Raw genomic sequence first — 27,754 nt, 5'->3', positions numbered from 1 at the left:
AGTTTAGGTGGGTTAGTAGATGGAAAGACAAGAAGCTCCGTTTTGAGAGGTTCCGTTTTAGATACAGAGAGGCAGCTACTTAGTGTAGTCAGAATAGAGAGGGTACTAAAAGCCAAATCTACTGATACAGTGCCTTGCAAAAGTATCCCCCCCCCCCCCCCCCCCCCCCTTGACTTTTTTCGGGTTTTGTTACATTACAGCCTTAATTTCAATGTTTTGTTAATCTGAATTTTATGTGATGGATCACAAGACAATAGTCTAAGTTGGTGAAGGGAAATGAGAAAAATATATAAATAAAACTATGGTTTAGAAATAGAAAACAGAAAATTGGCATGTGCTTATGTATTCACCCCCTTTGTTAGGAGGACCATAAAAAGCTCTGGTGCAACCAATTACCTTCAGAAGTCACAAAAATAGTGAAATGACGTCTACCTATGTGCAATGTAAGTGTCACATGATCTGTCATTACATACACACACCTTTTCTGAAAGGCCCCAGAGGCTGCAACACCTAAGCAAGAGGCATCACTAACCAAACACTGCCATGAAGACCAAGGAACTCTCCAAACAAGTAAGGGACAATGTTGTTGAGAAGTACAAGTCAGGGCTAGGTTATAAAAAATATCCAAATTTTTGATGATCCACAGGAGCACCATCAAATCTTTCGTAACCAAATGGAAAGAACATGGCACAACAGCAAACCTGCCAAGAGACGGCAGCCCACCAAAACTCACGGACCGGGCAAGGAAGGCATTAATCAGAGAGGCAGCACAGAGACCTTAAGGCAACCCTGGAGGAGACTGGAGTATCTGTACATAGGACGACAATAAGCCGTACGCTCCATAGAGTTGGACTTTATGGCAGAGTAGCCAGAAGAAAGCCATTACTTTCAGCTAAAAACAAAAAGGCACGTTGTGAGTTTGCGAAAAGGCATGTGGGAGACTCCCAAAATGTATGGAGGAAGGTGCCCTGGTCTGATGAGACTAAAATTTTACTTTTCGGCCATCAAAGAAAACGCTATATCTGGCACAAACTCACCCAAAGAACACCATCCCCACAGTGAGACATAGTGGTGGCAGCATCATGCTGTGGGGATGGGACTGGGAAACTGGTCAGAGTTGAGGGAAAGATGGATGGGGCTAAATACAGGGATATTCTTGAGAAAAACCTGTACCACCCTGTGCGTGATTTGAGGCTAGGACGGACGTTCACCTTCCAGCAGGACAATGACCCCAAACACACGGCTAAAGCTACACTTGAGTGGTTTAAGGGGAAACATGTAAATGTGTTGGAATGGCCTCGTCACAGCCCAGATCTCAATCCAATAGAAAATATGTGGTCAGACTTAAAGATTGCTGTTCACAAGCGCAAACCATCCAACTTGAAGGAGCTGGAGCAGTTTTGCAAGGAGGAACAGCCAAAGATCCCAGTGGTAAGATGTGGCGAGCTCATAGAGACTTATCCAAAGCGACTTGGAGCTGTGATTGCCGCAAAAGGTGGCTCTACAAAGTATTGACTTTAGGGGGGGGAATAGTTATGCACATTGACTTTTTCTGTTATTTTGTCCTATTTGTTGTTTGCTTCACAATAAAAAAATAAATAAAAACCTCTTCAAAGTTGTGGGCAGGTTGTGAGGCACCAAAATACGTCAAGGTGGGTGAATACTTTTGCAAGGCACTGTAGTCTGTCCGTTGGGGGCTGTGTAGAGAGAGAAGAGTAGAGGACCTAGGACTGAACCCTGAGGAACCCCTTCATCAAGAGGAAGAGGAGAAGAATATGATACACTAAAGCAGCTGATGGGAAGAGAACCAGGAGAGAGCAGTGTCTTTAAGGACAATTGAGTGGAGCATGGTGAGAAGGCGTTTGTGGTCTACCATCTCTCCGTTCCAGGAGTTTAAAGAAGGGAAGGTAAGAAACAGGTCGGTAGTTAGCAGCACAGGTCGGGTCAAGAGATGAGAGAGAACATGTTGACGTGTGGGAGGGAGGAGGATTAAAATCGGTTGGGAAATGGGATTATTTTATGCTGGATGTTAACTATTTTGTGTCTGAAGTAAATGGCTGCGCAGAGGACAGTGATAGGTACATGAACTTTAGTGCTTAAAAGGGAATGAACAGTGTCAGTCGTTTTGGATTATTTGAGAGTGAGGAGATGAGAGGGAAGTACTTCTCTTTGGCAAAGGGCTGAATTGTAGGTTTTAAGCATAAATTTATAATGTAGGAAGTCTGCTGATCGTGATTTTCTCCATAAGCGTTTTGCACATCTGGAGCACTGCTGGAGAAAACGTGTTACAGGTGTGTGCCAGGGTTTGCCGTGTTCTGTGACGGGAGGGTCGGATTGATATTAGAGAGTCTTCATCAGGGGTAGTTTTGAGAGTATGGTTGTAGAGATTGGTAGCCAGGTCTGAACAAGAGAGGGAAGAGTTTAGAGTAAGTGCTAACTGTAGGGAGTCAATGAGTTACTGGTAGTTAATGGTATGTAGGTTTCTATAAGTGTGAGAAGAGTGAGAGGTCTTAATAGTAAAGGAAAGAAGATTATGGTCAGAAAGTGGGAATGATGAGTTAATAAAGCTTAAGACTGAGCAGTGACGGAAGAAGACTAGATCAAGTGTATTGCCCTTTTCAAGCATGGCCAAGAGAGGAGGTTATAGAAAGAAAGTGAGAGGCTGATGGGGAGATAGGATCATCAATGGGCATATTAACCACCTCCCGTCCGCCCATTGAATATAAACGTCCGGGAGGTAGTTGTCCATCTCCTAATGGACGTTTTAAAAAGTCCTTTCGGAGATCGCAGCTGCACGCTAATCGTGCAGCTGCTGATCGGGTTGCCCGCTGTCAGTGACAGCAGGGCAACCCTTAGAGAAGGCAGGGACAGTGCCCAGGTGTCCCTGCCTTCTAGATCACTGTATACACAGCGCTCACCGAGCGCTGTGCATACAGAGCAGAAAGTGCTAGTTTTAGGTAACTTAAGGGGTGTAGTTTCCACAGTGGAGTCATTTATGGGGGTATCCACTATGTAGGCCCCACAAAGTGACTTCAGACCTGAAACTGGTCCTTTTAAAAGTGGATTTTGGCAATTTTATTAAAAAATTTAAGAATTGCTTCTAAACTTCTAAGCCTTCTAACATCCCAAAAAAATAAAATGACATTTCCAAAATGATGCCAACATAAAGTAGACATATGGGGAATGTTATGTAATAAATATTTTATGATGTATCACTTTCTGTTTTAAAAGCAGAGAAATTGAAATTTTAGAAAATTGCAAATTTTTCAGAATTTTTGGTAAATTTGAGATTTTTTCATAAATAAAGGTGAAATATATTGACTCAAATTTATGACTAGCATGATGTACAATCTCTGAATGACTTGGATAAGTAAAAGTTTTTCAAAGTTATTACCACATAAAGTGAGATGTCAGATTTGCTAAATTAGGCCTGGACAGAAAGGGGGCAAATGGCCCAGATGTGAAGTGGTTAAAATCAACCATAATAAGAGTTTGTGATGTAGAATATAGGAAGTGAAGAAGACGGGCAGCAAAATAATCCAGGAATTGGTGGGGGGACCCTGGGGGTGGGGGACAATAGACAACAGCAATCAGCGATCATCTTGCAGTGTAATACTGCTGCTGATTGCCCGATGAAACGCTCATTCATTGGGCAATTCAGAAAAATCAGCAATCGCCGACGGCAGATCTTGCTGTCTAATAGCGATCTGCCGCTGACAAACCACTAGACTGTATGGGGATTAGCGATGGCTCTTCCCCATGCTGTGGAGGAAATCGCTGCATGTAACAGCAGCTGTCTCCTCCGCTAGCTAGTTAGCGATTCGAGAGGGAATGCTTACCTGACGACAATTGCTTGCTGATCTGCCGGTCTAATACAGGCTTTAGCTTTGTTCATGTAGCGATTATCAGCCAGTGTAATACAGCCCTAAAGGGATTCTGTCATCAGATTCAACCCCTCTAACATATGCTCATGTCCAGACTAATGAGAAGAATCCTAAGCTGTATCCTGTCAATCACTCACTTAAGGTGCCCAAGGGGAGGTCCGTTAATACAGGGTGCCCAGGCGCACCCCTCGCCATCCGGTGCCCAGCGCCGCCTTCCCTGTCTTCAGCACCGCCTTTTACAGCTCAGCGCCGCCTCCGCAATCCTCCCAGTCTCTCTGCCAGATCCCGCGCCTGCGCACTAGGCTCAGCCTGATGCGCCCGTGCGGACTCCTGGCAGCGGCTTAGTTGAGCGAAGTGCGAATCAGGCCGGCGCATGCGCACTTCGCTTAACGAAGCCGCTGCCTGGCGCATCAGGCTGCGCACGGACGCATCAGGCTGAGCCTAGTGCGCAGGCGCAGGATCTGGCAGAGAGACGGGGAGGATTGCGGTGGCGACGCTGAGCTAGGGAAGGCGGCGCTGAAGACAGGGAAGGCGGCGCTGGGCACCGGACGCGAGGGGTGCGGCCGGGCACCCTGTATTAACGGACCTCCCCTTGGGCACCTTAAGTAAGTGATTGACAGGTTATAAAAACCTATTTTTTGGGCAAATAGAGCCACAGTGAGGTTTAATGAGGCCAGCTTAGGATTCTTATTAGTCTGGACATGAGCATATGTTTAGGTTAGAGAGGTTAAATCTGATGACAGAATCCCTTTTTAAGGATCTGGATGGGTAATAAAATCCCTACAGATCACAAGCTTTACAGCAGTCACACAAATGACATCAACTGGGAGAACATCTATAGGACTGGGCACAATTATATAAATCTTGCAGAAAACAGTATACATGAATTAATATGCAGGGTATATACCAGGTAACATGGAAGCTGCACAATTGTACTTGGGGAAAGCTGGGTGGAGCAGTTTTGTCCAAATGCAATGCAGACATACTAGGCAAGATGGAAGCTGCTGGTAGCTTCAGGTCGGTGTGAAGATTGCATACTGTGTAACCCCCTAACTGTTTTGCCCCAGTCCAGCTCCAGCAGTGGGAAAGTAGTTAACTGCAGGGGGAGTGCTGCTATCTCCTGAACTGTTCTTGTTTGAAAGCTGACAGTCCAGACTTTCAGACAATACCAGAATGACCGCAATATGTCCAGTACATGGGAAGATATCGCTGATAGAAATCGGGATGCTGTGACTGCAGCTGAAAGTGAAAGTAAAAACTGGTTTTACCCTAAATTATTCCTGACTCGATTTCTAAAAGTGATTTCTCTTCTGTTGCTTGGACTTTAGCTGTCATTTTGGTCTTGTATGAAAGCCTGGGCTGTCGGCGCATGTTTCTAGCTGCTACCATTCAGGAGATAGCAGCATCTAAAGCAGCTCTCCAGTTAGCTACTTTTCCCACTGTCCGAGCTGGACTCCAGCAAAACAGTTGGGGGATTAAGGTGCCCATATGCCTTCAGTAATTGGTACCTGATGCTCCTCACCCTTCTACAGAATATGTAACCCTCAGCGATCCCAATAATACGTGTCCTCAAATCATCTATTGGAATGGACCAGTGATGCGCATGTTGGTCCCCAGCTGCCGTAGACAGCATGGTCTCAAATTTAACAAAATAAACCCCAAGACTCAAATTGTGGATAAAATAATGGCTGCAGTCTTCTATTAAGGGGTTAACTATACAACCAACTGTAACCAAATAACCAAAACTACTCTTAAAGGGGTTGTGTGACTTCAGCAAATGGCATTTATCATTTAGATAAAGTTAAAGGGGTTTTGCAGCGATTTTTATATTGATGACCTATCCTCACGATCCATCAACAGGATCCATGCATTTCCACCTCATTATACACGGCGGCTTTCCAGGGATTATGACCACCCTGAAATTCAGCAGCAGTGGAAGAAAAGCGCCTGCCTCTCTGGTGGCCAGGATCGTGGGAGTGCCCATAGTTCAACGCTTTTTCCTACAATGTACAAGCCCGACCACCGCTTCTGGATTACCGGGTGGTCGAAACCATGGAAACGAGCAGCGTATAATGTAATGTGATGGAAAAATCAATTCAAGCCAGCAAAGGAGACAATATGGACAATCACAATACATTAGGAAGTGCCTTGTAGTAACCTTTTCTACATAATAAATGCCATTTGCAGAAGTTAGACAAACGGGCAGCACGGTGGCTCAATGGTTAGCATTGGTGCCTAGCAGCGCTGGGGTCCTAGGTTCGAATCCGACCAAGGACAACATCTGCATGGAGTTTGTATGTTCTCCCCGTGTTTGAGTGGGTTTCCTCCGGGTACTCCGGTTTCCTCCCACACTCCAAGGACATATTGATAAGGACCTTAAATTGTGAGCCCCATTGGGGACAGTTGGATGTTAATGTCTGTAAAGCGCTGCAGAATATAGTAGCGCTATGTAAGTGCATAAAATAAATAAATACCCCTTTAAATCTATAAAGTCCAATCCGTAATAAGTTATTATCCAGGTAATACTGCACCGCACTTTCCCCGCTAACAGAGGACCACGACTAAGATGAGGGAAGGTAAGCGGAACGAGAACATCTCTGGTGCTCCTATGTGGTGGACAAGCGCAGGACCCAAAATCAGCCACTGGAGCTTTATCAGAACTGGTGTAAAGGAAAAGTGACTTAGTTGCCCATAGCAACCAATCCGATTCCACGTTTCATTTTTCAGAGCTCCATTGGTAGCTATGAGCAACTAGAGAGGAACAGACCATATCTAACGCTAAACCACCCATGGTGGTAATTCAACTTTTGTCTGTCAGTCACATAGAAGTGAATCAGCATGTGTACTACCGCTCCAAATGGTGTACTCGGGGACACCTGTCGCCAGGATCACTGGCCACACAGATCCGTAAAAATACTGATGTATGCATGGGCCCCATAGAAATGAATGGGTCAGTGCGCCATCCACAATCAATATGGATAGCACATGGATGAATACGGTTGTGAGACCTAAGGTTAAGGATTTGGGGCATTTTACAGAGAGGTGCACCTCCTTTGGTTCTGCATTCAGTGGAGACCCCACGTCAGTGGCCCTCACCGATGGCATTTTCTGTAGCGTCTCAGGATTTCTATATCCAGTGAAACAGACTGAGAAAAATAAAAATGGTTGCTCACTCCATTGACGACGCTGAGATATCTGATCAGATGTTCATGAGACCATACGGTCAATTCCTTTTTTTAATTTCAATGGTCAGTGATTCTTCAAAATAAATTTGATTTGATTTATTTCCTGAAAGTGGCTTCCCCATGTGAGGCGACTTGTAGGACCGCTCTTGTAGCCAGGTCCCCAGGTCGCAGCCCACCTCCCCGCTCTCAGCTGCTGTTCACCAGAGCGCTAATGTTTCACGTTTCCTGGGCTCCCGCTGGGTGCAAGGAGCGGCTTGTCGCACATTTTGGCTTTTTCTTTGTGTGCGATTACAGTTAGTATGTCATTAGCCATGTCTGTAGCTAAAAACTTTACTTTTGTATAAAAATAATTGGGTCCATACATAAAAGGCTAATTGGCACTAATTATATCCTGCACACCCATTAGGATTATTAGCACATTTATTAATATTATTTCTTCTCTTCTTTTCCCAGGTGCGCTTTGTCAGGAATGTAAGCTCATGGAGAGAAATGAAGCCCGGCTTCTACCACGGCCATATTTCCTATTTGGACTTTGCGAAGTAGGTTTACAATTATTTTCCTTCAATTCCTCCTCTTTTTTTTTTTTTTTTTCACCCTCCTTATCCTAGCATGGTAGATTTCTACCACATCGGAGAATTACGATTGTGCAGTCGTAAGCTAATCTTTTGTTACTTCATGGGGGCTGCAACGCATTGCAGAATAATTCGGGAAGGCTACGCATTGACATTGTAGAGCAGCGCCCTCTAGTGTGAACTCGGGTTAAGGGAGGTTAATAAAATTATTCAAGATATTGCCTTGCTTTTACATGTACATCTTCATTGCAATATGGCTTGAGTTTATATTTTTTTTTATTCAATGTAATTTTTTTTAAAACTATTTTACAGCTATTTTAATTAAAACATCCCAGGCGTTAAATCAAAAATGTTTTTTTAAATGTTCATGTATATTTTCAAATTTTTCCTTTCAAACTGATATTTAATATTACAGATTCGGAGTCAAGAAGAAGCCTATTTATATAAATGTTATTAGGGATCCCATAGAGCGGCTTGTTTCTTACTACTACTTCCTTCGATTTGGTGATGACTATAGACCAGGGCTGCGCCGGAGGAAGCAAGGAGATAAAAAGGTACAAGACGGACGTGCGGATAAGATATTGACTGACTGCATGCCGTCTGGATAGCTGATACAGATACTATGTTTGGGGAATTACAACCTTTTACCATGCATGAAGTCAGTGGTGTTCAATGGAAGCATTTGACGTATGTGTCGGGGGGGCTTTCCTGGCGAATATGGCAATCATAGATCAGAAACGCGATCTGAACGTAGCCTAAAGGGACACAGGAATGTCTAAACACTCCCACCAATCGGCTATAAAGCAAATGCTCATGTGTCGGCTGATCGCATCTGGTCGCTGGTTGGCATCACATCTCCCTGTGTAATCAGAAAGTGTGCTTCTAACGTGATGGAAAGTGTGTGGGGTATGAACGATTGTAGTAAAGTCCCCCATGCATTTTCTTTTGACATAATTTTAAAATGACCACCTGTCCTAGAATGTGAGCAGGACTGGTTGCCTCCACTTCCAGGGCCGCCTAGGGGGTGAGGGTTAGGGTCTCGCTACACCCTGGAACTTGCATAGACTGCATATTGGTGAGCGTTCCTGTCGGGCTGCTCAGCCATGATGGCATATCCCAGACAGGATCCTTACCATGTATTGTAGAGCAGTGCAATGTGTAGTGAGGCCTCTCACCCCCAGATAGCTCTGCAAGGTGGAGACAACCAGTCCTACTCACATTCTAGGACAGGTTGCTTGCAGCCATTTAAAATCATTCCCGGAGTACCCCTTTAAATGAGACACACTACATTATAAACCGGTATAATACCGTGCGCTCCTGCCAACCGGACAGTGTACATACCGGGGAATCACACTCACACATGCAGCATGATTTCCTTAGGCCACTTTCAGACGAGCAAGTGTCACACTCAGGACTCGCAGCATTAGTATTCAACAGATCCTGTCCTGACCTCCCAGCACCGCCGGGCTCACACAGCATTATATTGATTTATGATGGTATGGGGTGGGGAATGTTTTCTTTGCACACCCTGGGTCCTCTGATACCTTTGGATGGATGTATGGACAGTAGAGCTTACCAAAGCATTGTGGCCGACCAAGTTCATCCCTTCGTGGCAGCTGTTTACTCTATGGTAGGACACTTTCAGCAGGTCACAACCATCCATCCATCCATACATAGTCATGGATTGGTTCCAAGAACATGGCAGCATGTTTTCCTGGCTTCTGGCCTTCACAGTTCCCAGATCTTAATCTTCTAGACTAGAGCATCTCTTGGACAAAGTAGAACGGGCTGTTCAGAACATGTCAGTACCTCCACCTAATTTGTGGCAACTACTAGCAGCTTTCCTGACCACAGGTGCCAGTATTCCTGCAGAACGATTTCAACACCTAGTGGAATCTCTGCTACCATGAATTGTTGTGGTTCTGAAGGCCAGAAGAGGTCCAACACACTACTGGATAGGTGTCTCTACTAAAGGGGCCATTCAGTGTGTTTGTGTGCATGTATGTGTCAAATGATGTAGCAGCAACCTAGAAAAACATTGTGATATTCTCATGTAACCCTTTTCCCACCAGAGAAATAATTGATATACCGTACACTTGGAAGACTTCTCTCAATTTTTGGATAATGTGTGTGTGTAATACATTTGGCTTGGATTTACATCTCCCATTACATCTTTATCTTCAGACCTTTGATGAATGTGTAGCAGCTGGAGGATCTGACTGCGCTCCAGAGAAACTTTGGCTCCAGATCCCGTTCTTTTGCGGCCACAGCTCTGAATGCTGGTAAGGATACAAAACGGTCTCACCTTCTTAATGAAGAGTCTTCACGCTGTAATCGGTACTTAACCAACCTGAATTGGTACTGCAGGGCCGCGTGATGAAGAAGCAGCTGGGTGCAGTTCAATTCTTACTTGTCTTTTTAGCTTTTTTTTTAATTATTTTAATTGACATTTTAGGGACTTTTTAAATGATGGTAGAGGAATCTGTAGGTTATCGAGGTCTGAAAGTGTTAAATCCTGCTGTTCAGATTAGATTAACATCAGCAAAACCTGCTGATTCCATCAGAAATGACCAGCAGCCTGGGGTCAGCCCAGATGAGCCGTGCTGTATATTCACATGTGCAGCCTTTTATTCTGCCAGGCGTCTGAAAGCTGCTCATCTCCCCCTCTTAGGGCTCATGCACAAAAATGTGTTTTTGCTCCACATCTTTTGCTGGTCGAGTGCGGACCCATTTACGTCAATGGTGCTGTAATCTATGCGGACATCACACCCGTGTGCTGTCTGCATTGGTATGTCCGTCCCCGCCGAATAAATAGAACATACCCTATTTTTGTCCTTTTTACGGAAAAGAATAGGACAGTTCTATAGAGGGCCGACGTTCTGTTCCATAAAATGCGGAACGCACACGACCGGTATTCGTGTTTGGCAGACCACAAAAACTGCTACGGCCGTGTGCGTGAGCCCTTATTGAAGTCGGAAGAGATCGCCGCTGGCTAGTCTAGTGTGTATGGCTGCCAGCACACAGCCCTGTTTTGTACCATTAAGCAGTCAGCGTTCAGTGATTTCCATCTGTGATTGTGAGCCAAAACCAGGTGCTGGTCCAAAACACAGAACAGGTGCAGGTCTTTCCATTATACCTTCTCTCTGTGGAGGCTTCACTGCTGGTTTTGGCTTACAATCACTGATGGAAATCATTGACCAAACACTGACTGTGTGAAAGTGGCCTTAAAGGGGTATTCTGGTTAGGGCTTATTCACGGCGACCGTGTTAAGCACGGGCACCTGCCGTGTGGCAGCCGCATAGGGATCTCGGCCCCATTCACTTGAATGGGTCCGCGATCCCTCCGTTCCGCAAAAAGATAGAGCAAGCTCCTATCTTTTTGCGGTGCGGAAGCACGGAACAGAAGCTCAGAAAGCACTCCGTAGTGTTCCGTTCCGTGGTTCCGTTCCGCATCTCCGGATTTGCGGACCCATTGAAATGAAGGGGGCCGCATCCGTGATGCGGAATGGCCACGGAACGGGACCTGTGTATTGCGGAGTTCACACTTCAGTTTTTTGGTCAGTTCATTCAATCAGTTATTGTGAGCCAAAACCAGGTGTGGGACAAAAACACAGAATAGGCATTAATCAAATCATTGCGCCTGATCTCTGATTAGGCTGCACTACTGACACTAACTGATGTGTGAACTGATGCCTTATATAAAGCTATCCCCTATACACAGGATAGGGAATAACTATTAGGGCTCATGCACATTCATATGTATTTTACGGTCCACAAAACACAAATCCACAAAAAAACTGATAAAATCCATTTTTAGTTTTTTTTTCCCGGATCCATTATAACAATGCATGTCCTTGTCTGCAAAATGAACAAGAATAGGACATGTTTTTTTTGTTTCATTTTTAATTTTTTGCGGAGCAGACATACAGACACGGATTGCACATGGAGTAATTTCAGCTTTTTTCAAGCCCCATTGAAATGAATGGTTCTGCATACGGACCTGTAAAAAAAAAAAACGGAACGGAAACAGAACAATAATATGTTCGTGTGCATGAGCCTTTAGATCAGTGAGGTTCCTACCTCTGACCCCCACTGTACCCCTTGGAGAAATGTATGGAGCAGCCAGTCAGACATGTGCCCAGCCACTCCATTCATTTCTATGGGAGTTCCAGAAATAGCCGAGCGCTGTACTTGGCTATCTCCAGAGCGCCCATGTTTTTGCTCCACATCTTTTGCTGGTCGGGTGCGGACCCATTTACTTCAATGGTGCTGCAAACTATGCGGACATCACACAGATTACCTTTAAATATTTGCCGACATTTTGAAATGGAAGTACTTGGACGCCTCTCGCTAGTTATTGCATATTACTCTCCAGCAGGAACTTCTGTCTAGGACATTAATGAATATTTCACTGCATTTTTGTGTCCATGTCTTTTTTTATATATTTTTTTATGTTCATTTTTCTTGTCATTTACACACCAACAAAGCCCGTACAATAAGAGCAGATGGCGGTAATTTCCAGCTCCCATTAACAGGGGCACCCTTCTTTTACAGCCCGTCTTAATTAAATTCCCAGAAACCTTCGTTCACCCAACGACGCTATTGACTCTGTATCTGCACATGCGCCTAGTGATGGGATGCACAGTCTGGTGGTCAGAGGAGCCTTGTGAACCACGAGGTGCGCGTCCTGAGTGTAGGCAAAATAATCCATCTCTGAACGCCTATACTAAGTCTATGAAAACCATGGCAAATCTCACCAAAATCAAGAAGAAATACCGGATCCGTTTTTCCGGGTGACACCGGAGAGACTGATCCGGTAATTTAACGCATTTGTCAGACAGATCTGGATCCGTCTGACAAATGCCATCCGTTTGCGTCCGGATTGGCGGATCCGGCAGGCAGTTCCAGCGACGGAACTGCCTGCCGGAATCCTCTGACGCAAGTGTGAAAGTACCTTAACCCCTTAAAAAGGTTTCCTTGTAATTTATTTTTTAGCCCTTGGCGCGCTTCATAATGTGACTGTACGTCAATAATTGCCGTGCCTAAAGACTTCATGATGTCCACTTACGTCAGGAGGATTGTACTATCACAGAAGCTGCGATCAGCACGGGAGCCTTAATGTGATTGACATCCGTATATATTGATTTTCTGTGTGATTGATTGTACAAGGGTATTTCCCTATTCCAATCATCAAATACTCTCAAGAGTTCCTGTTTTCTGTAATGCACTTGTGATATTGTTAGCGCCTCAGGGTGGGGCACAGGCACCCTCTCCATGGAATATCCTCAAATCGTGACCTTTTTTAAACTGCATCTGTCAGCAGATTTGTACCTATGACACCGGCTGACCTGTTACATGTGCGCTTGGCAGCTGAAGGCCTCTGTGTTGGTCCCATGTTCATATGTGCCCGCATTGCTGAGAAAAATGTTTTAATGTATGCAAATGAGGGGCGTTGCTGTTATACCTGAAGGCTCTGCTCTCTCTGCAACTGCTGCGCCATCTGCACTTTGATAGGGACAGGTATTGAAAATGTCGTCATGCCTGCCTGGCCCTGTCCAACTGCAGAGGGTGTGTCAGTTGCAGAGAGAGCAGAGCCTCTAGGAGTAATGGTAACGCCCCCATTGCTCCTAGAGGGTCATTTGCATATATTACAACCTCCTTTTTCTCAGCAACGCGGGCACATATGAACATGGGACCAACACAGATGTCTTCAGCTGCCAATCACACATGTAACAGGTATCCAGTGTCATAGGTACAGATCTGCTGACAGATGCCAGTATTGGAGAATTAGAAGTTTATGGCATACGGTGTTCACACATCCAGTTTATTTGTACGCTCACGCGCTTAGGCTTGTGTAGGAAGATGATTGGTATCGGATTAGCATACTGTTTATGTATCGCTAAGCAACCATAAAGAGACAAGTGCAATACTAAAACATTGTTTCAATTAAAATGGCTACAATACTCAGCGGCAGGATGCTGGGAACCAGTTGTGATGAATTAGAAAGCAGATAAGCCAGCCCTATTATCAGGGTAATTTGCGCTCCATTGTCTGAGGAGACTACACACAGCTGTGCGCGCACGATTTTTCCGACACAATTTCCAATATGCTGGTTTACTTTAATGGGTTGTTTGAACTAAAGGAAATGAATATTCTCGCCCAAGGATAGAGGGTTCACACTGTGAATTCAGATTGGCTTACTGTACCTGCTCCAAAAGCCCAATTTTCACATATTTCAGAATTTTATTTTCGTTTTTCGGCTCTGAAAGCATAAAGGATTCGCTTTCTTTCGGAGATATATATATATATATATATATATATAAGTCTGTGTTGGTTTCAGTTTCAAAAACCTTAGGGAGTTTTATTAAAATTAGAATTTCAGACTGATGCGCACCGAACGTATTGAAAAGGTTCTCCAGAATTTTCATGTTGATGGCCGATCCTGAGGAGAGGTCATCAATATGAGAACGGCAGAGGTTTGACTGACCAGCTGTTTGAGAAAGCCGCAACGCTCACCGGAGCTCCTCCCATCCATTTAATAGCGGCTGTGCTTGGTATCACAGTTTAGCGCCAGTCACTGGAATTGGACTGAACTGCTCCTAGGTTATGTGACCGATGAGCGGGCTAATAAGAGACCTAAGCACTCGCTGAGCACCGCGGGGGTGCTGTTAGACCTCTGCCGATCTCATATTGATGACCTATCCCAAAGATAGTCTATTAATATAAAAACCCTTTTTAAGAGACACTTTCTGATTTGATATCCCCATAAATGTAACAAGGTTAGACTATGTTCACACTGGTGATAAAGGATCCAAGGCCCAAAGCAGACATGTCAGATTAGACAGGAAGACTACTTCCGCATGGAACGACGCGCTATATATATATATATAAATTATATACAGTACAGACCAAAAGTTTGGACACACCTTCTCATTCAAAGAGTTTTCTTTATTTTCATGACTATGAAGGCATCAAAACTATGAATTAACACATGTGGAATTATATACATAACAAACAAGTGTGAAACCACTGAAAATATGTCATATTCTAGGTTCTTCAAAGTAGCCACCTTTTGCTTTGATTACTGCTTTGCACACTCTTGGCATTCTCTTGATAAGCTTCAAGAGGTAGTCCCCTGAAATGGTCTTTCAACAGTCTTGAAGGAGTTCCCAGAGATGCTTAGCACTTGTCGGCCCTTTTGCCTTCACTCTGTGGTCCAGCTCACCCCAAACCATCTCGATTGGGTTCAGGTCCGGTGACTGTGGAGGCCAGGTCATCTGGCGCAGCACCCCATCACTCTCCTTCATGGTCAAATAGCCCTTACTTTCAAAGTGTTCCCAATTTTCCGGCTGACTGACTGACCTTCATTTCTTAAAGTAATGATGGCCACTTGTTTTTCTTTACTTAGCTGCTTTTTTCTTGCCATAATACAAATTCTAACAGTCTATTCAGTAGGACTATCAGCTGTGTATCCACCTGACTTCTCCTCAACGCAACTGATGGTCCCAACCCCATTTATAAGGCAAGAAATCCCACTTATTAAACCTGACAGGGCACACCTGTGAAGTAAAAACCATTTCAGGGGACTACCTCTTGAAGCTCATCAAGAGAATGCCAAGAGTGTGCAAAGCAGTAATCAAAGCAAAAGGTGGCTACTTTTAAGAAGAATATGACATTTTCAGTTGTTTCACAATTGTTTGTTATGTATATAATTCCACATGTGTTAATTCATAGTTTTGATGCCTTCATAGTCATGAAAATAAAGAAAACTCTTTGAATGAGAAGGTGTGTCCAAACTTTTGGTCTGTACTGTATGTGTGTATATGTGCATATATTAGGGGTGCACCAAAATTTCGGCAGCCGAAAATATCGGCCGAAAATGCACCTAATCCACTTCGGCCGATATTGTTACATATCGGCCGAAAATATGGGGTGTGGGATTTGTCACCCACCATCTGCGGGCGGGCGCCGGGCGGGCGGTTTACTTTGTCACTGCATCTTTATTTTACCTTACAATCGTGAGGCTCCAGTAACTAACAACTCTGCAGGCAGAGCGGAGGCCGGCGTAACGTCACTTACTCACGTGACGCGCCTGCTCCGCCTCCTTCATTCATAAAGTGGGCGGAGCAGGTGCGTCACGTGAGTAAGTGACGTTACGCCGCCCTCCGCTCTGCCTGCAGAGTTGTTACCGGAGCGTCACGATTGTAAGGTAAAATAAAGATGCAGTGAGTGATGCTGTGAGCAGCAGGGCCGGGGCTGTTATGGGTAGGGGGATTGGTCTATGGCACTGCTATGGGGAGGGGGGATCTGTGCACTGCTATGGGGAGGGGGGATCTGTGCACTGTTATTGGGAAAGGGATCTGTGCACTGTTATGGGGAAAGGGATCTGTGCACTGTTATGCCCATAACAGTGCACATATCCCCTTTCCATAACAGTGCACAGATCCCCCTCTCCATAACAGCGCCACCCACAGATCCCCCCTCTCCATAACAGCGCCACCCACAGATCCCCCTCTCCATAACAGCGCCACCCACAGATCCCCCTCTCCATAACAGCGCCACCCACAGATCCCCCTCTCCATAACAGCGCCACCCACAGATCCCCCTCTCCATAACAGCGCCACCCACAGATCCCCCTCTCCATAACAGCGCCACCCACAGATCCCCCTCTCCATAACAGCGCCACCCACAGATCCCCCTCTCCATAACAGCGCCACCCACAGATCCCCCTCTCCATAACAGCGCCACCCACAGATCCCCCTCTCCATAACAGCGCCACCCACAGATCCCCCTCTCCATAACAGCGCCACCCACAGATCCCCCTCTCCATAACAGCACCACCCACAGATCCCCCTCTCCATAACAGCGCCACCCACAGATCCCCCTCTCCATAACAGAGCCACCCACAGATCCCCCTCTGCATAACAGCGCCACCCACAGATCCCCCTCTCCATAACAGCGCCACACACAGATCCCCCTCTCCATACCAGCGCCACCCACAGATCCCCCTCTCCATAACAGCGCCACCCACAGATCCCCCTCTCCATAACAGAGCCACCCACAGATCCCCCTCTCCATAACAGCGCCACCCACAGATCCCCCTCTCCATAACAGCGCCACCCACAGATCCCCCTCTCCATAACAGCGCCACCCACAGATCCCCCTCTCCATAACAGCGCCACCCACAGATCCCCCTCTCCATAACAGCGCCACCCACAGATCCCCCTCTCCATAACAGCGCCACCCACAGATCCCCCTCTCCATAACAGCGCCACCCACAGATCCCCCTCTCCATAACAGCGCCACCCACAGATCCCCCTCTCCATAACAGCGCCACCCACAGATCCCCCTCTCCATAACAGCGCCACCCACAGATCCCCCTCTCCATAACAGCGCCACCCACAGATCCCCCTCTCCATAACAGCGCCACCCACAGATCCCCCTCTCCATAACAGAGCCACCCACAGATCCCCCTCTGCATAACAGCGCCACCCACAGATCCCCCTCTCCATAACAGCGCCACCCACAGATCCCCCTCTCCATAACAGCGCCACACACAGATCCCCCTCTCCATACCAGCGCCACCCACAGATCCCCCTCTCCATAACAGCGCCACCCACAGATCCCCCTCTCCATAACAGAGCCACCCACAGATCCCCCTCTCCATAACAGCGCCACCCACAGATCCCCCTCTCCATAACAGCGCCACCCACAGATCCCCCTCTCCATAACAGCGCCACCCACAGATCCCCCTCTCCATAACAGAGCCACCCACAGATCCCCCTCTCCATAACAGCGCCACCCACAGATCCCCCTCTCCATAACAGCGCCACCCACAGATCCCCCTCTCCATAACAGCGCCACCCACAGATCCCCCTCTCCATAACAGCGCCACCCACAGATCCCCCTCTCCATAACAGCGCCACCCACAGATCCCCCTCTCCATAACAGCGCCACCCACAGATCCCCCTCTCCATAACAGCGCCACCCACAGATCCCCCTCTCCATAACAGCGCCACCCACAGATCCCCCTCTCCATAACAGCGCCACCCACAGATCCCCCTCTCCATAACAGCGCCACCCACAGATCCCCCTCTCCATAACAGCGCCACCCACAGATCCCCCTCTCCATAACAGCGCCACCCACAGATCCCCCTCTCCATAACAGCGCCACCCACAGATCCCCCTCTCCATAACAGAGCCACCCACAGATCCCCCTCTGCATAACAGCGCCACCCACAGATCCCCCTCTCCATAACAGCGCCACCCACAGATCCCCCTCTCCATACCAGCGCCACCCACAGATCCCCCTCTCCATAACAGCGCCACCCACAGATCCCCCTCTCCATAACAGCGCCACCCACAGATCCCCCTCTCCATAACAGAGCCACCCACAGATCCCCCTCTCCATAACAGCGCCACCCACAGATCCCCCTCTCCATAACAGCGCCACCCACAGATCCCCCTCTCCATAACAGCGCCACCCACAGATCCCCCTCTCCATAACAGAGCCACCCACAGATCCCCCTCTCCATAACAGCGCCACACACAGATCCCCCTCTCCATAACAGAGCCACCCACAGATCCCCCTCTCCATAACAGCGCCACACACAGATCCCCCTCTCCATAACAGAGCCACCCACAGATCCCCCTCTCCATAACAGCGCCACACACAGATCCCCCTCTCCATAACAGCGCCACCCACAGATCCCCCTCTCCATAACAGCGCCACACACAGATCCCCCTCTCCATAACAGCGCCACCCACAGATCCCCCTCTCCATAACAGCGCCACCCACAGATGAATTTCATTCATGAAAAAGAATTATTAATAAAATCATTAAAAAAAAAGTATTTTAAAAGTATTTGGGCAAAAAGGCAGTTTCGGTTTTCGGTCAAGGGCATCCTGAATTTTCGGTTTCGGACCAGAATTTTCATTTCGGTGCACCCCTAGTATATATATATATATATATATATATATATATATATATATATAATATATATATAGTAAATATAGACTTGATCATCCGCCTATTTCTCTCAAATTGCGACATTTTTAACGCTAATAGCACTAAAATGCAACTTTTTTTTAAACCGGATTGTGTCATTTCGGCCAACCCTACCAGACGACACTTTTGAAGCATGTTAGTGACATTTCCAGTGGAAAATTGCGACTTTTGTCTCAGGACGTAAAGCTATGTGTAAAAATGAAAACGTTTGTCAGAATGCGGGGAGGCGTCAAGAAGGGGGTCTTTATAAAGTGTTTTTTCCGGGTGTTTAATATTGATGAACTCTCCTCAGAATAGGTCATCTATATGAGATTGGCGGGGGTTAGACACCTAGCGCTGTTTGAGGAGCCAGTCCATTGGATAGCAGCTGTGCTTTGTCTTGCATCTGAGCCCCATTTATTTGAATGGGACTGAGCGCCTGAGCCATGTGACTGCTGAATGGGACATCACTGTCCTACGAAAAGTGCAGCCGCGCAGAGTTGCCGGGAGTCGGACCCCCACCGATCTGATATTGATGATCCATCTTGAGGATGAGCATTCAGTATTCGGACGACCCCTTTAAGCCATGCATACTGAAGTAAGAGTCTGAATTCCGTTGAAACCCTTAATTGCCCCCCTGATCGATGCATCATTACATCAGAGTTGAATGTAACACTTGAATTAATCAACGTGAGGCTGAACAAGATGAGGTCCTATTTTTTTCCTGAGCTGGGAATTTACTAATTAGCTGAAACTTGTGGTAAACAGACAGCGGGATATTGAGTAAAAGTGTTAAATGTCATTAAATATTTATGAGAAGATCAAGGTCTCATTAGACTTCCGACAAGTACACAGCGCGCCATGCATCTAGTAGAACGCCGGCTCCCCATAATTGCAGGTTTCATTGATGACCGCTATGGGGCGGACTGGGAACTTAAAATGGCCCTAAAAAAAAACAACTAAAGTGGCCCTATTGTTGTAGGTGGGTCCAAATTGACAGAAGGCAGGGCAACACAAGTTGTCGGGGGTCAGCAATACCATAGTGCCGCACAGAATACCATCCCAAAGAACCAAATGCCACAATACAGCACAAAATACCTCCTCAGAAGCATGTCCCTCTATAGTGGTCATTAATAGCTGCCACATTCTGTCCTCCTCTTTCTCCTCCAATTAAGATACAGCAGGGGGTTTACGAAGAGAGATGTGGGCCACAGCACCAAGCCAGACCTACTTTTACATGCTGCCTAGACTTCCTCTAATAATGACCCCTATGGTGCCCCCAGTAGTATGTACCTGGCCAGCGGCAGTGAGGAGGGCTCTGGTGGACTATGGTCTATGGCCAGTCCGCCCCTGTATGTCTCATATTTATTACTACGCGTCAGACTCAATGCTGCACATTTACAGATCTATCAAATATCTTCAGACATATCCAGTATCCACTTATATACTGCAGCTTGATTGATCCTGTGTAGGCATCTTCTGTAGGGACCACTGATCCCTATTTCATTCCTTCCTCCTTTAATCACATCGGAGGAATTAATTTTATGATTGCTATGATTTTACTCATTTTGGGCAAAAAAAATTTTTTTCAGTTGGTCTATTAAAAACGTTCAGCCTTTTTTGACATACAGGGGTTAACAAATCACTCACTTTTCAATCCCGTCAGCTGACAGCTCATGTGAAGCCTTATCTCTGATTGTTAACATTGTTTAGAGCAGGCATGCTCAACCTGCGGCCCTCCAGCTGTTGCAAAACTACAACTCCCAGCATGCCCGAACAGCTTACAACAGGCATGCTCAACCTGCGGCCCTCCAGCTGTTGTAAAGCTACAACTCCCACAATGCCTTGCTGTAGGCTGATGGCTGTAGGCTGTTCGGGCATGCTGGGAGTTGTAGTTTTGCAACAGCCGGAGGGCCGCAGGTTGAGCATGTCTGGCCTACAACTATCAGCCTACAGCAGGGCATTGTGGGAGTTGTAGTTTTACAACAGCTGGAGGGCCGCAGGTTGAGCATGCCTGGTTTAGAGAGATGCTGTGACCTGTGCAGAGGTCATTTGTGGAGGGAGGGAGGGAGGGGGGGGGGGTAGATAAGACGTGATGTCACATGTTGGGTCCTGTGTTACCTATAGGTGTTATCTTTCATGGTTATCCTGTCTCTCATGATAACTAGAAGACTGCTGAAAAGTAATCTATAGTGGTGTCCATTATTAGGCTCAGGGTAAAAACTGCAGGATTTTAGGATTTTTCTTTTAATATAGAACTTTGCGCAATTATAGAAAATAGAAATTGTATAACCCAAAAACATGATGTAAACAAAATGCCCAACCAACGATCCCACCAGTGACGCAAACGACTAAGCGGGCTGATTTTGGAGTCCCGTACTGGGCTGTTGTGTACTTGACTTTATAATGTGACAAATGATCGGCCCTTTTCAGCTAGTCGTGCTATATACTTGTACTTTCAGGATACTATGGCCAAAAGTTTCCAACCTGACTCCTCAAACTTCTTGTGAGAATGATTGTTATCCCATGTGTAATGGGCAGCTTTATTCCATTGAGACTTCTGTCCATTAACTCCCATTCGTTGCAGCTGCCATAAAGCACGCACGGGGGATAAAATAAAAAAATCCTTAAAATATGAATATACAATATCCCATCATGCGCTCTCCATATGTTACAGCATAAAGCATAAGATTTTATAGATTTTATGACTCCATCGCTGCTACTTTAGTTCTTGCTTTTCTCAAATTATTTGTAGAGGGAAAAAGCTATAAAATGGTTATTATAGTGTTAGGTGCTACTGAAATGTTATTCTAATGACAATGGATTGCAGCTGCAGATTAATGGATATATTAATCGCTCCCATGGAGACTAAACCTATTTAGTAGAAATGGTTTATTTCATTCATTTTCCTGGATTTTATTCATTATACAGGGGTGGAGAAAATCACATTGCATTTAGCAGTTAGTCCCTTTGATGGGCCATTCATTGTTTGATAAGTGGGGGTCCTACCTCCGAGGCACAATGAAGTGGAAAAGGTATTTGCTACATTTGTCCAGCGTCTCGTCCGTTGTCGTTGTGCTGATCCATTTACGTTCTGGATGTAAGGCATCTGTCAATCAAGTGTTGATGGCCTAATAGAGACCTCATTTTCAGAATTCAGGGGACTAGCTGAAGGGGCTGTTCAGCCTACCGACCTTGGACCAGACCGCCCCAGTGGATGGAACCTGGGCAAAGTTTAAAAAAAAGAAACACCTGGCTTGGTCCCATGACCGATTCAATCAGTCACTGGCTTCATTAGTCAAATAGCAGTGACATGCTGTTCACGCACATGTGACCACAGAGGTCAGTGACCCACAATGGTCATGGGGCAGTGGCATGGGAATGGATCTTCTGCAACCAGTTCTATATATAGATGTTGACAACTATGAGACCAGACATCTCCTTTAAATCTGAATGCTACCCGGTATTCACAACAAGGCCCTGTTTTTTTTAAAGATAGGTTTGATAGATGTGGCATGAAGAGCACTGCATTCTAGGACATATCCACATTACAGGCAGTGGATGTGGAACCATTGCGTAAACTAAACGGCTAGACCGAAGTGCGTTATCCTGGCAGTCCCCCGGTATTCACCTTTTAACTCCTAAACTGGGATCTGGACTTCGCTGCAGGGGCACTAACAGGCCGCTACTTCTTCTCGGTGTGATCAGCTTCTGGCCAACTGGGGCCAGAGACACATACTCAGGAAACAGACTGTGGTCAGGGCAAGCAGAGTCTGTGTGAATCTGTGAAACTAGTCCGAAGTCAGGGCAGGCAGTAAAGGGTCAATAAGGTTAACATGCTATGGTCAGGACGGGCAGCTGAGCGTCAGAGCTCATTAACGGGCAGGCAGACAGAATAGCACACCTTCACTGGTATCTAGGAAACCTAAGCTCAGGCACTCTCCCATAGGGGAAGGTGTCATAAATACCTTAAAATGACCAGATCTTAGCTGAAGGAATAGGAATCTGGGACACGCTCTGGCCCTTTAAGAGCCGGGAACCATGCACCCTAGAGACAGGCCGGAGGCCTTCACAGAGAAGTTCAGGCCACAGCCTGCAGAAGACATATGGGTCACCAGCAGCTAGACCCCGTGCTGGTGGGCAGCAAGAGAGTAAGTTGGTCCAGGCCACCAGGAAGAGTCACATGGCACCTGTACTAACCCAGAGGCGGGCACAGGCTAATGTATATGTTAGGCTGAGATCAGCTTTCACACAAAAAATTATCCTGGTGCATTTGGATTTTTTTCAGTTACCTTGGTAACAAATCACAAGATGCAAATCGGAAAAGAGGTCTATTTGTCATATGATGTTTTCTTCATTTCTCTGTTTCATTTGTTCACCTGTCCAATGGACTGTGGTATTGGTTGGCCAAAAATGCCTATAACTGAACTCTCGTTCCAGGAATGTGGGGAGCAGATGGGCGCTGGACCAAGCGAAGTACAACCTGGTTAACGAATACTTTCTTGTTGGCGTGACCGAGGAGCTTGAAGATTTTATCATGCTGCTGGAAGCTGCATTGCCTCGTTTCTTCAGAGGTGCCACAGAGCTTTACCGTTCAGGTATGGAGACTTCCATGTAGAAATAAAACCGCTTTCCGATCAGAATCATTGCACCTCCTTTGTTTAAAGGGGTTGTCTGGGCCCTGAAAAAAAATGGGAATCTCTGGGCATGTGTGAGTAAATTAAAAAAGAAAGAAAAAAAAAAACTGAGATGCAGCCCATTTTTCCCCAGAGTCTGGAAAATCTCTTCGAGGGAGGGTTCACTTGTAATCTTCTGGTTCTCACGGAGATATGTAAGAAATGCACTGGGACCCCACCAATCGATAGAAACAAGAGGGTGAAGTGCTGATCAGAGTGCCGTGCCCCTTCACTTTTTGGAGACCTAACCATTCCAGAGTCAGAAGAGAACACAGAGAAGCATAGATAATCACAGACTGCTTCAGATGTCTGAATGACATGTCAGAAAATGTTTAAAGATAAACCTACCCTTTAAGAGGTATCAAAGTGCCAATAAATTATTTCAAACAAGCCTACTCAATGTTTTTTGTAACTCCCATAGACTTGACTACATTGGTGGCATATTGCTTGGATATGCCACCAATGTCAGAAAGGTGCGGGTCCCACCTCTAGGAGCTACATCTATCTCTAGAACGGGCCCTCCAAAGTGAACAAGTGCACAAATACAGCCACCCTCCTCTCATGTCTCGGCTGTTTCCAGGACACCCATGGAGAGGTGGGCGTGCTTGCACACTGCGCTCTCCATTCATCTCTAGGGAGTTCCAGAAATAGGTGAGCTTTGCCTTGCTTTCTTCGATACTCCCATAGAAGTGAATGCAGAGCACATTGCGCATGCGCACTCCTTCTTCAATTTGGGGGCCCTGTACTAGAGATAGGTGCAGGTCCCTAGTGATATGCCACCAATGTGTGAAACGGGCCAAGCCCTTTAAAGGACATTTAAACCTAAAGTCTTTCTGATCTTGCTGTTATAAAGCAGCCAGGTGCTCCATAAATAAATCGCTTGCTTCCCTTCACACAGTGTGAGATATATATATATAAATTTTTTTTTTTTTATAATTTTTTATCTACAGCCACCATTAGGGGAGCTCAGTGCATAGAAATGTATACACTTACTATTGAAATCAATGAAAGCTGTAGAATCTCTATGTATTGAGCTCCCCCTAGTGGTGACAGATGGCAGTTCAGTAAATCTCTGTTAAACAGGGGAAGCAATTTAGTGCTGAGCCCCATAGCAGTCACGTGGCCTGCCTCTATAGTAGGTACGCCATTACACTGAAATATTCTTCAAGATAGATTTTTTATTTATTTAATGTAATTGACGATAATGTATTCTTCATTCTGTAACTTCCTATTCCTCTTTTACTGTGTACAAAAAGGTAAAAAGTCCCACCTAAGAAAAACAACCGAGAAGAAGGCACCTTCCAAGGAGACCACTGCAAAACTTCAGCAGTCAGACATCTGGAAAATGGAAAATGAATTTTACGAGTTTGCACTTGAGCAGTTCCAGTTTGTCAGGGCGCACGCAGTACGAGAAAAAGACGGAGAACTGTACATTCTGTCACAGAACTTTTTCTATGAAAAAATTTACCCAAAGTCAAACTAAGGGCACAGTGCGCTGTGACTTTAATGGACTACACACCTCTGTTCATAAGACTTTTCATTTCAGGCCTACAGACTAAATGATACCCTCGAGACGGTTCATTGGTAACCTCTAAGGTTGTCCCCAAATGAGCCATCTCAAATGTTCTCCACTAAGAAGACAAGACCTTGAGGTGATCTTCAACGTCTGCCAGTCAATCGTACCAATAAATATGGGACGAGAGCTTTTAATGGTCAATGTGGACACTGGACAGTCTGGAACATACACTGTACGGACAGAACCAAACTGTTACAACTTTGTTTTTAAATCAAGTGTTAATGACAGTTTTCCCTTTTTATTATTATTATAATTTTTTTTGTGTTCAGTCTACACTAGTTGCTATGGATTATGTATTTTTCACCTGTGAATATTTGAACACGTTCAAGAGCTGTATCTGACACGCTGCTGTGTGACATGTCCATTCTTACACTGGTGCTCAATTGGACTCGTGCCAGTTCACTGGCAATAACTAAAAAAAGACAGTATTTTAGTGGGGGGGGGGGGGGGGGTTTCATTTTGTATTTGCTTTCTTCCCCCCCCCCCTCCATCCATTTACATGAAAGAATTAAAGAATGTTACATTTTTTATGAATATTATGTATTGTATGGCTCTTGTTGAATTAAGAAAAAAATAAAAGCTGTTAGATACTGTATTCAGAAAGTATATGGTCCACAATTTGCACTTATTTTAATTTTTTTTTTTTGAAGATACTACAATTTTTTACTATTTGTAGCATTTCTTTCTTTCTTTCTTTCTTTCTTTCTTTCTTTCTCTGCTTGCACTGAATCAGTTGCTACCTCCATTGCTTTCTTCTAGTGGATACATTTGTTTTTGGTCATGACCTGGTGATGGAGAAAATGTGGAAGAACAGAGGGAGAGCCAGTTTGGACAAACTCAGCACAAGTATTGTGAAAAATGGCCACATGGTTGCCACAATATTGTGGCGATCTAGCACAGTATTGTGGACACCATGCAGACCCCCCTCCCTCACGTCCACAGAAGAATATTGGATGAATATAACAAATACCTGTAGTAGTAATTTTTGGGTGGCGAGTGCGGTGGTATGACCAGACATCCTTGAAAGTACAAGATAAAAAGAGAACGCTAGGTACTGTAGTGCCAAACTGGTAATTCCGTCATCATAGACCCATGTGGAACATACTGCACTCACCCAGGGGAATCTTGTAGCTCAGGGATCAGCAACCTCCATCTGTTCTGAAACTACAACTCCCAGAATCCTCCATTCACTTCTATAGGAGTTAGAAGGACAGCCAAGAACATTTGCATGCTGGGAGGTCTAGTTTCACAGCAGCTGAAGTCCCGGAGGTTGCTGATCCCTGGTGTAGCTACCCCCAAACCACTCAACAGCAAAAGGTGTTGCCCATGTCGCACAGTCTGACGGGTCAGTTGATGGTTTAGACAATTTCCAAGGACTGCTCGGAGCATTTCAGAGCATCAATCAATTCATCCTCCTTCCTCAGGAGGTTACAGAACATTCAAAAACAATAAGCATGTCACCGGTCTTCCATGTCCACCTCTCCTCCTGGAGGTAGCGCCTTGACGTGTGCGCCAATCACTGGATGGGACTACATGTGATGTATATTGATTATCAAGACCGGCAGTAAAGTTATTTGGTTATTACTCAAATATCAGACTCAAACCTACTGTATATAAGTACAACTATAACGGATCATCATAAAGGAGTCTTTATATATGTTATTTCTCTGTTAATAAAGCAGCGACCAACATGTTTTAGATCCATGTTATAGTAAAACTACATAATGTTTTATTAGCAGGCAGGATTACAATAAAAGGTAACACCTCTAATATAAAGCTGGGGTAGATGAAACAGAATCCACCACTGACAAAAGATGATGGCCCCTGCTCGCCCCCATCCTGCACAGGTCACAGAGTATGGCTAAACACATTCACATAGACATTAATCAGCTCCACACTACAGATTCCTATGGTCAATGTGGCTGCTGTAACACGTACACACTGCTCAGGCAAGTTGCCTATCCCCAAGCGGCAAATAAAAAACAAAGTATATTTCAGTAACGTCTCATGCACACGGCCGTTGTTTCGGTCTGCATCCGAGCCGCTGTTTTGGCAGCTCAGATGCGAACCCATTCACTTCGATGGGGCCGCAAAAGATGCGGACAGCAATCCGTGTGCTGTCCGCATCTGTAGCTCCGTTCCGTGGTCCGCCAAAAAAATATAACCTGTCCTATTCTTGCGTTTTGCGGACAAGAATAGGCAGGTATATTAAAGGCTGTCTGTGCCGTTCCGCAAATTGCGGAACGGCACACTAACACCATCTGTGTTTTGCGGATCCGTGATTTGCGGACCGCAAAGCACACAACGGTCATGTGCATGTAGCCTAATGCTTTTAACTTTATAGGGAAAAAATCTAGATAACTCATATCCTTTTGGAGACAAAAAAGCTAAAGGGCACAAAATAGATATTTTTCTCTGTGATGCGAGGAGAAAACAAAAATTGCGGCACTCACCGGATTCTTTTGCAGTCTCTTTATTTCTCTTTGAAACCTAGTCGCTGGTGCAAGCACTCACTCTGTCACAGGCGACGGCTGTTCCACGCTCAGCCGCACTTCTTCTGGCCTCCCACGTGATGACATCGGCGGGCACGTCCTCTTATGCTACTTCTGGCGTCATCACTAGGGCAACAATATACAAACATTCATTTAAAAACCAAAGCATCATTATACAACTCGTTAGATGAAAACTGCTAAATCGTTCTCATCATTAAGACCCAAAAGTCCCATTGCATTTGTTTTTATTATCCAGGAGGCTTCTTTTTGGAGTAATACGGGATGTCTCTCCACCATTTCTCAATACTCCTACTACTTCTATACCTGCACATGTAAGGACGTCACCCCCCCCCCCCCCCATGTGCTTCTCTAACATGTTCACC

General features: G+C 45.6%; 1 protein-coding gene across 1 annotated transcript in view; it reads left to right on the top strand.

The window, feature by feature from the left end:
• The window catches only part of HS2ST1 (heparan sulfate 2-O-sulfotransferase 1), a 131,624-nt gene extending 106,539 nt beyond the window's left edge, over nucleotides 1-25,085 (top strand). Inside the window, exons 3-7 of the mRNA XM_040407567.1 lie at nucleotides 7,523-7,608; nucleotides 8,057-8,195; nucleotides 9,826-9,923; nucleotides 23,068-23,225; nucleotides 24,560-25,085. Coding sequence (XP_040263501.1) covers nucleotides 7,523-7,608; nucleotides 8,057-8,195; nucleotides 9,826-9,923; nucleotides 23,068-23,225; nucleotides 24,560-24,786 — 708 coding nt within the window. The 3' untranslated portion in view covers nucleotides 24,787-25,085. The remainder of the gene's footprint in view (nucleotides 1-7,522; nucleotides 7,609-8,056; nucleotides 8,196-9,825; nucleotides 9,924-23,067; nucleotides 23,226-24,559) is intronic.
• The last annotated feature ends 2,669 nt before the right edge of the window (nucleotides 25,086-27,754 follow it).

This window comes from Bufo bufo, chromosome 9 (genome assembly GCF_905171765.1).
Source record: "Bufo bufo chromosome 9, aBufBuf1.1, whole genome shotgun sequence".
NCBI lineage: Eukaryota > Metazoa > Chordata > Amphibia > Anura > Bufonidae > Bufo > Bufo bufo.
The sequence above is the reverse complement of the archived record's forward strand: the minus strand, read 5'-3'. Positions and strand labels throughout refer to the sequence as shown.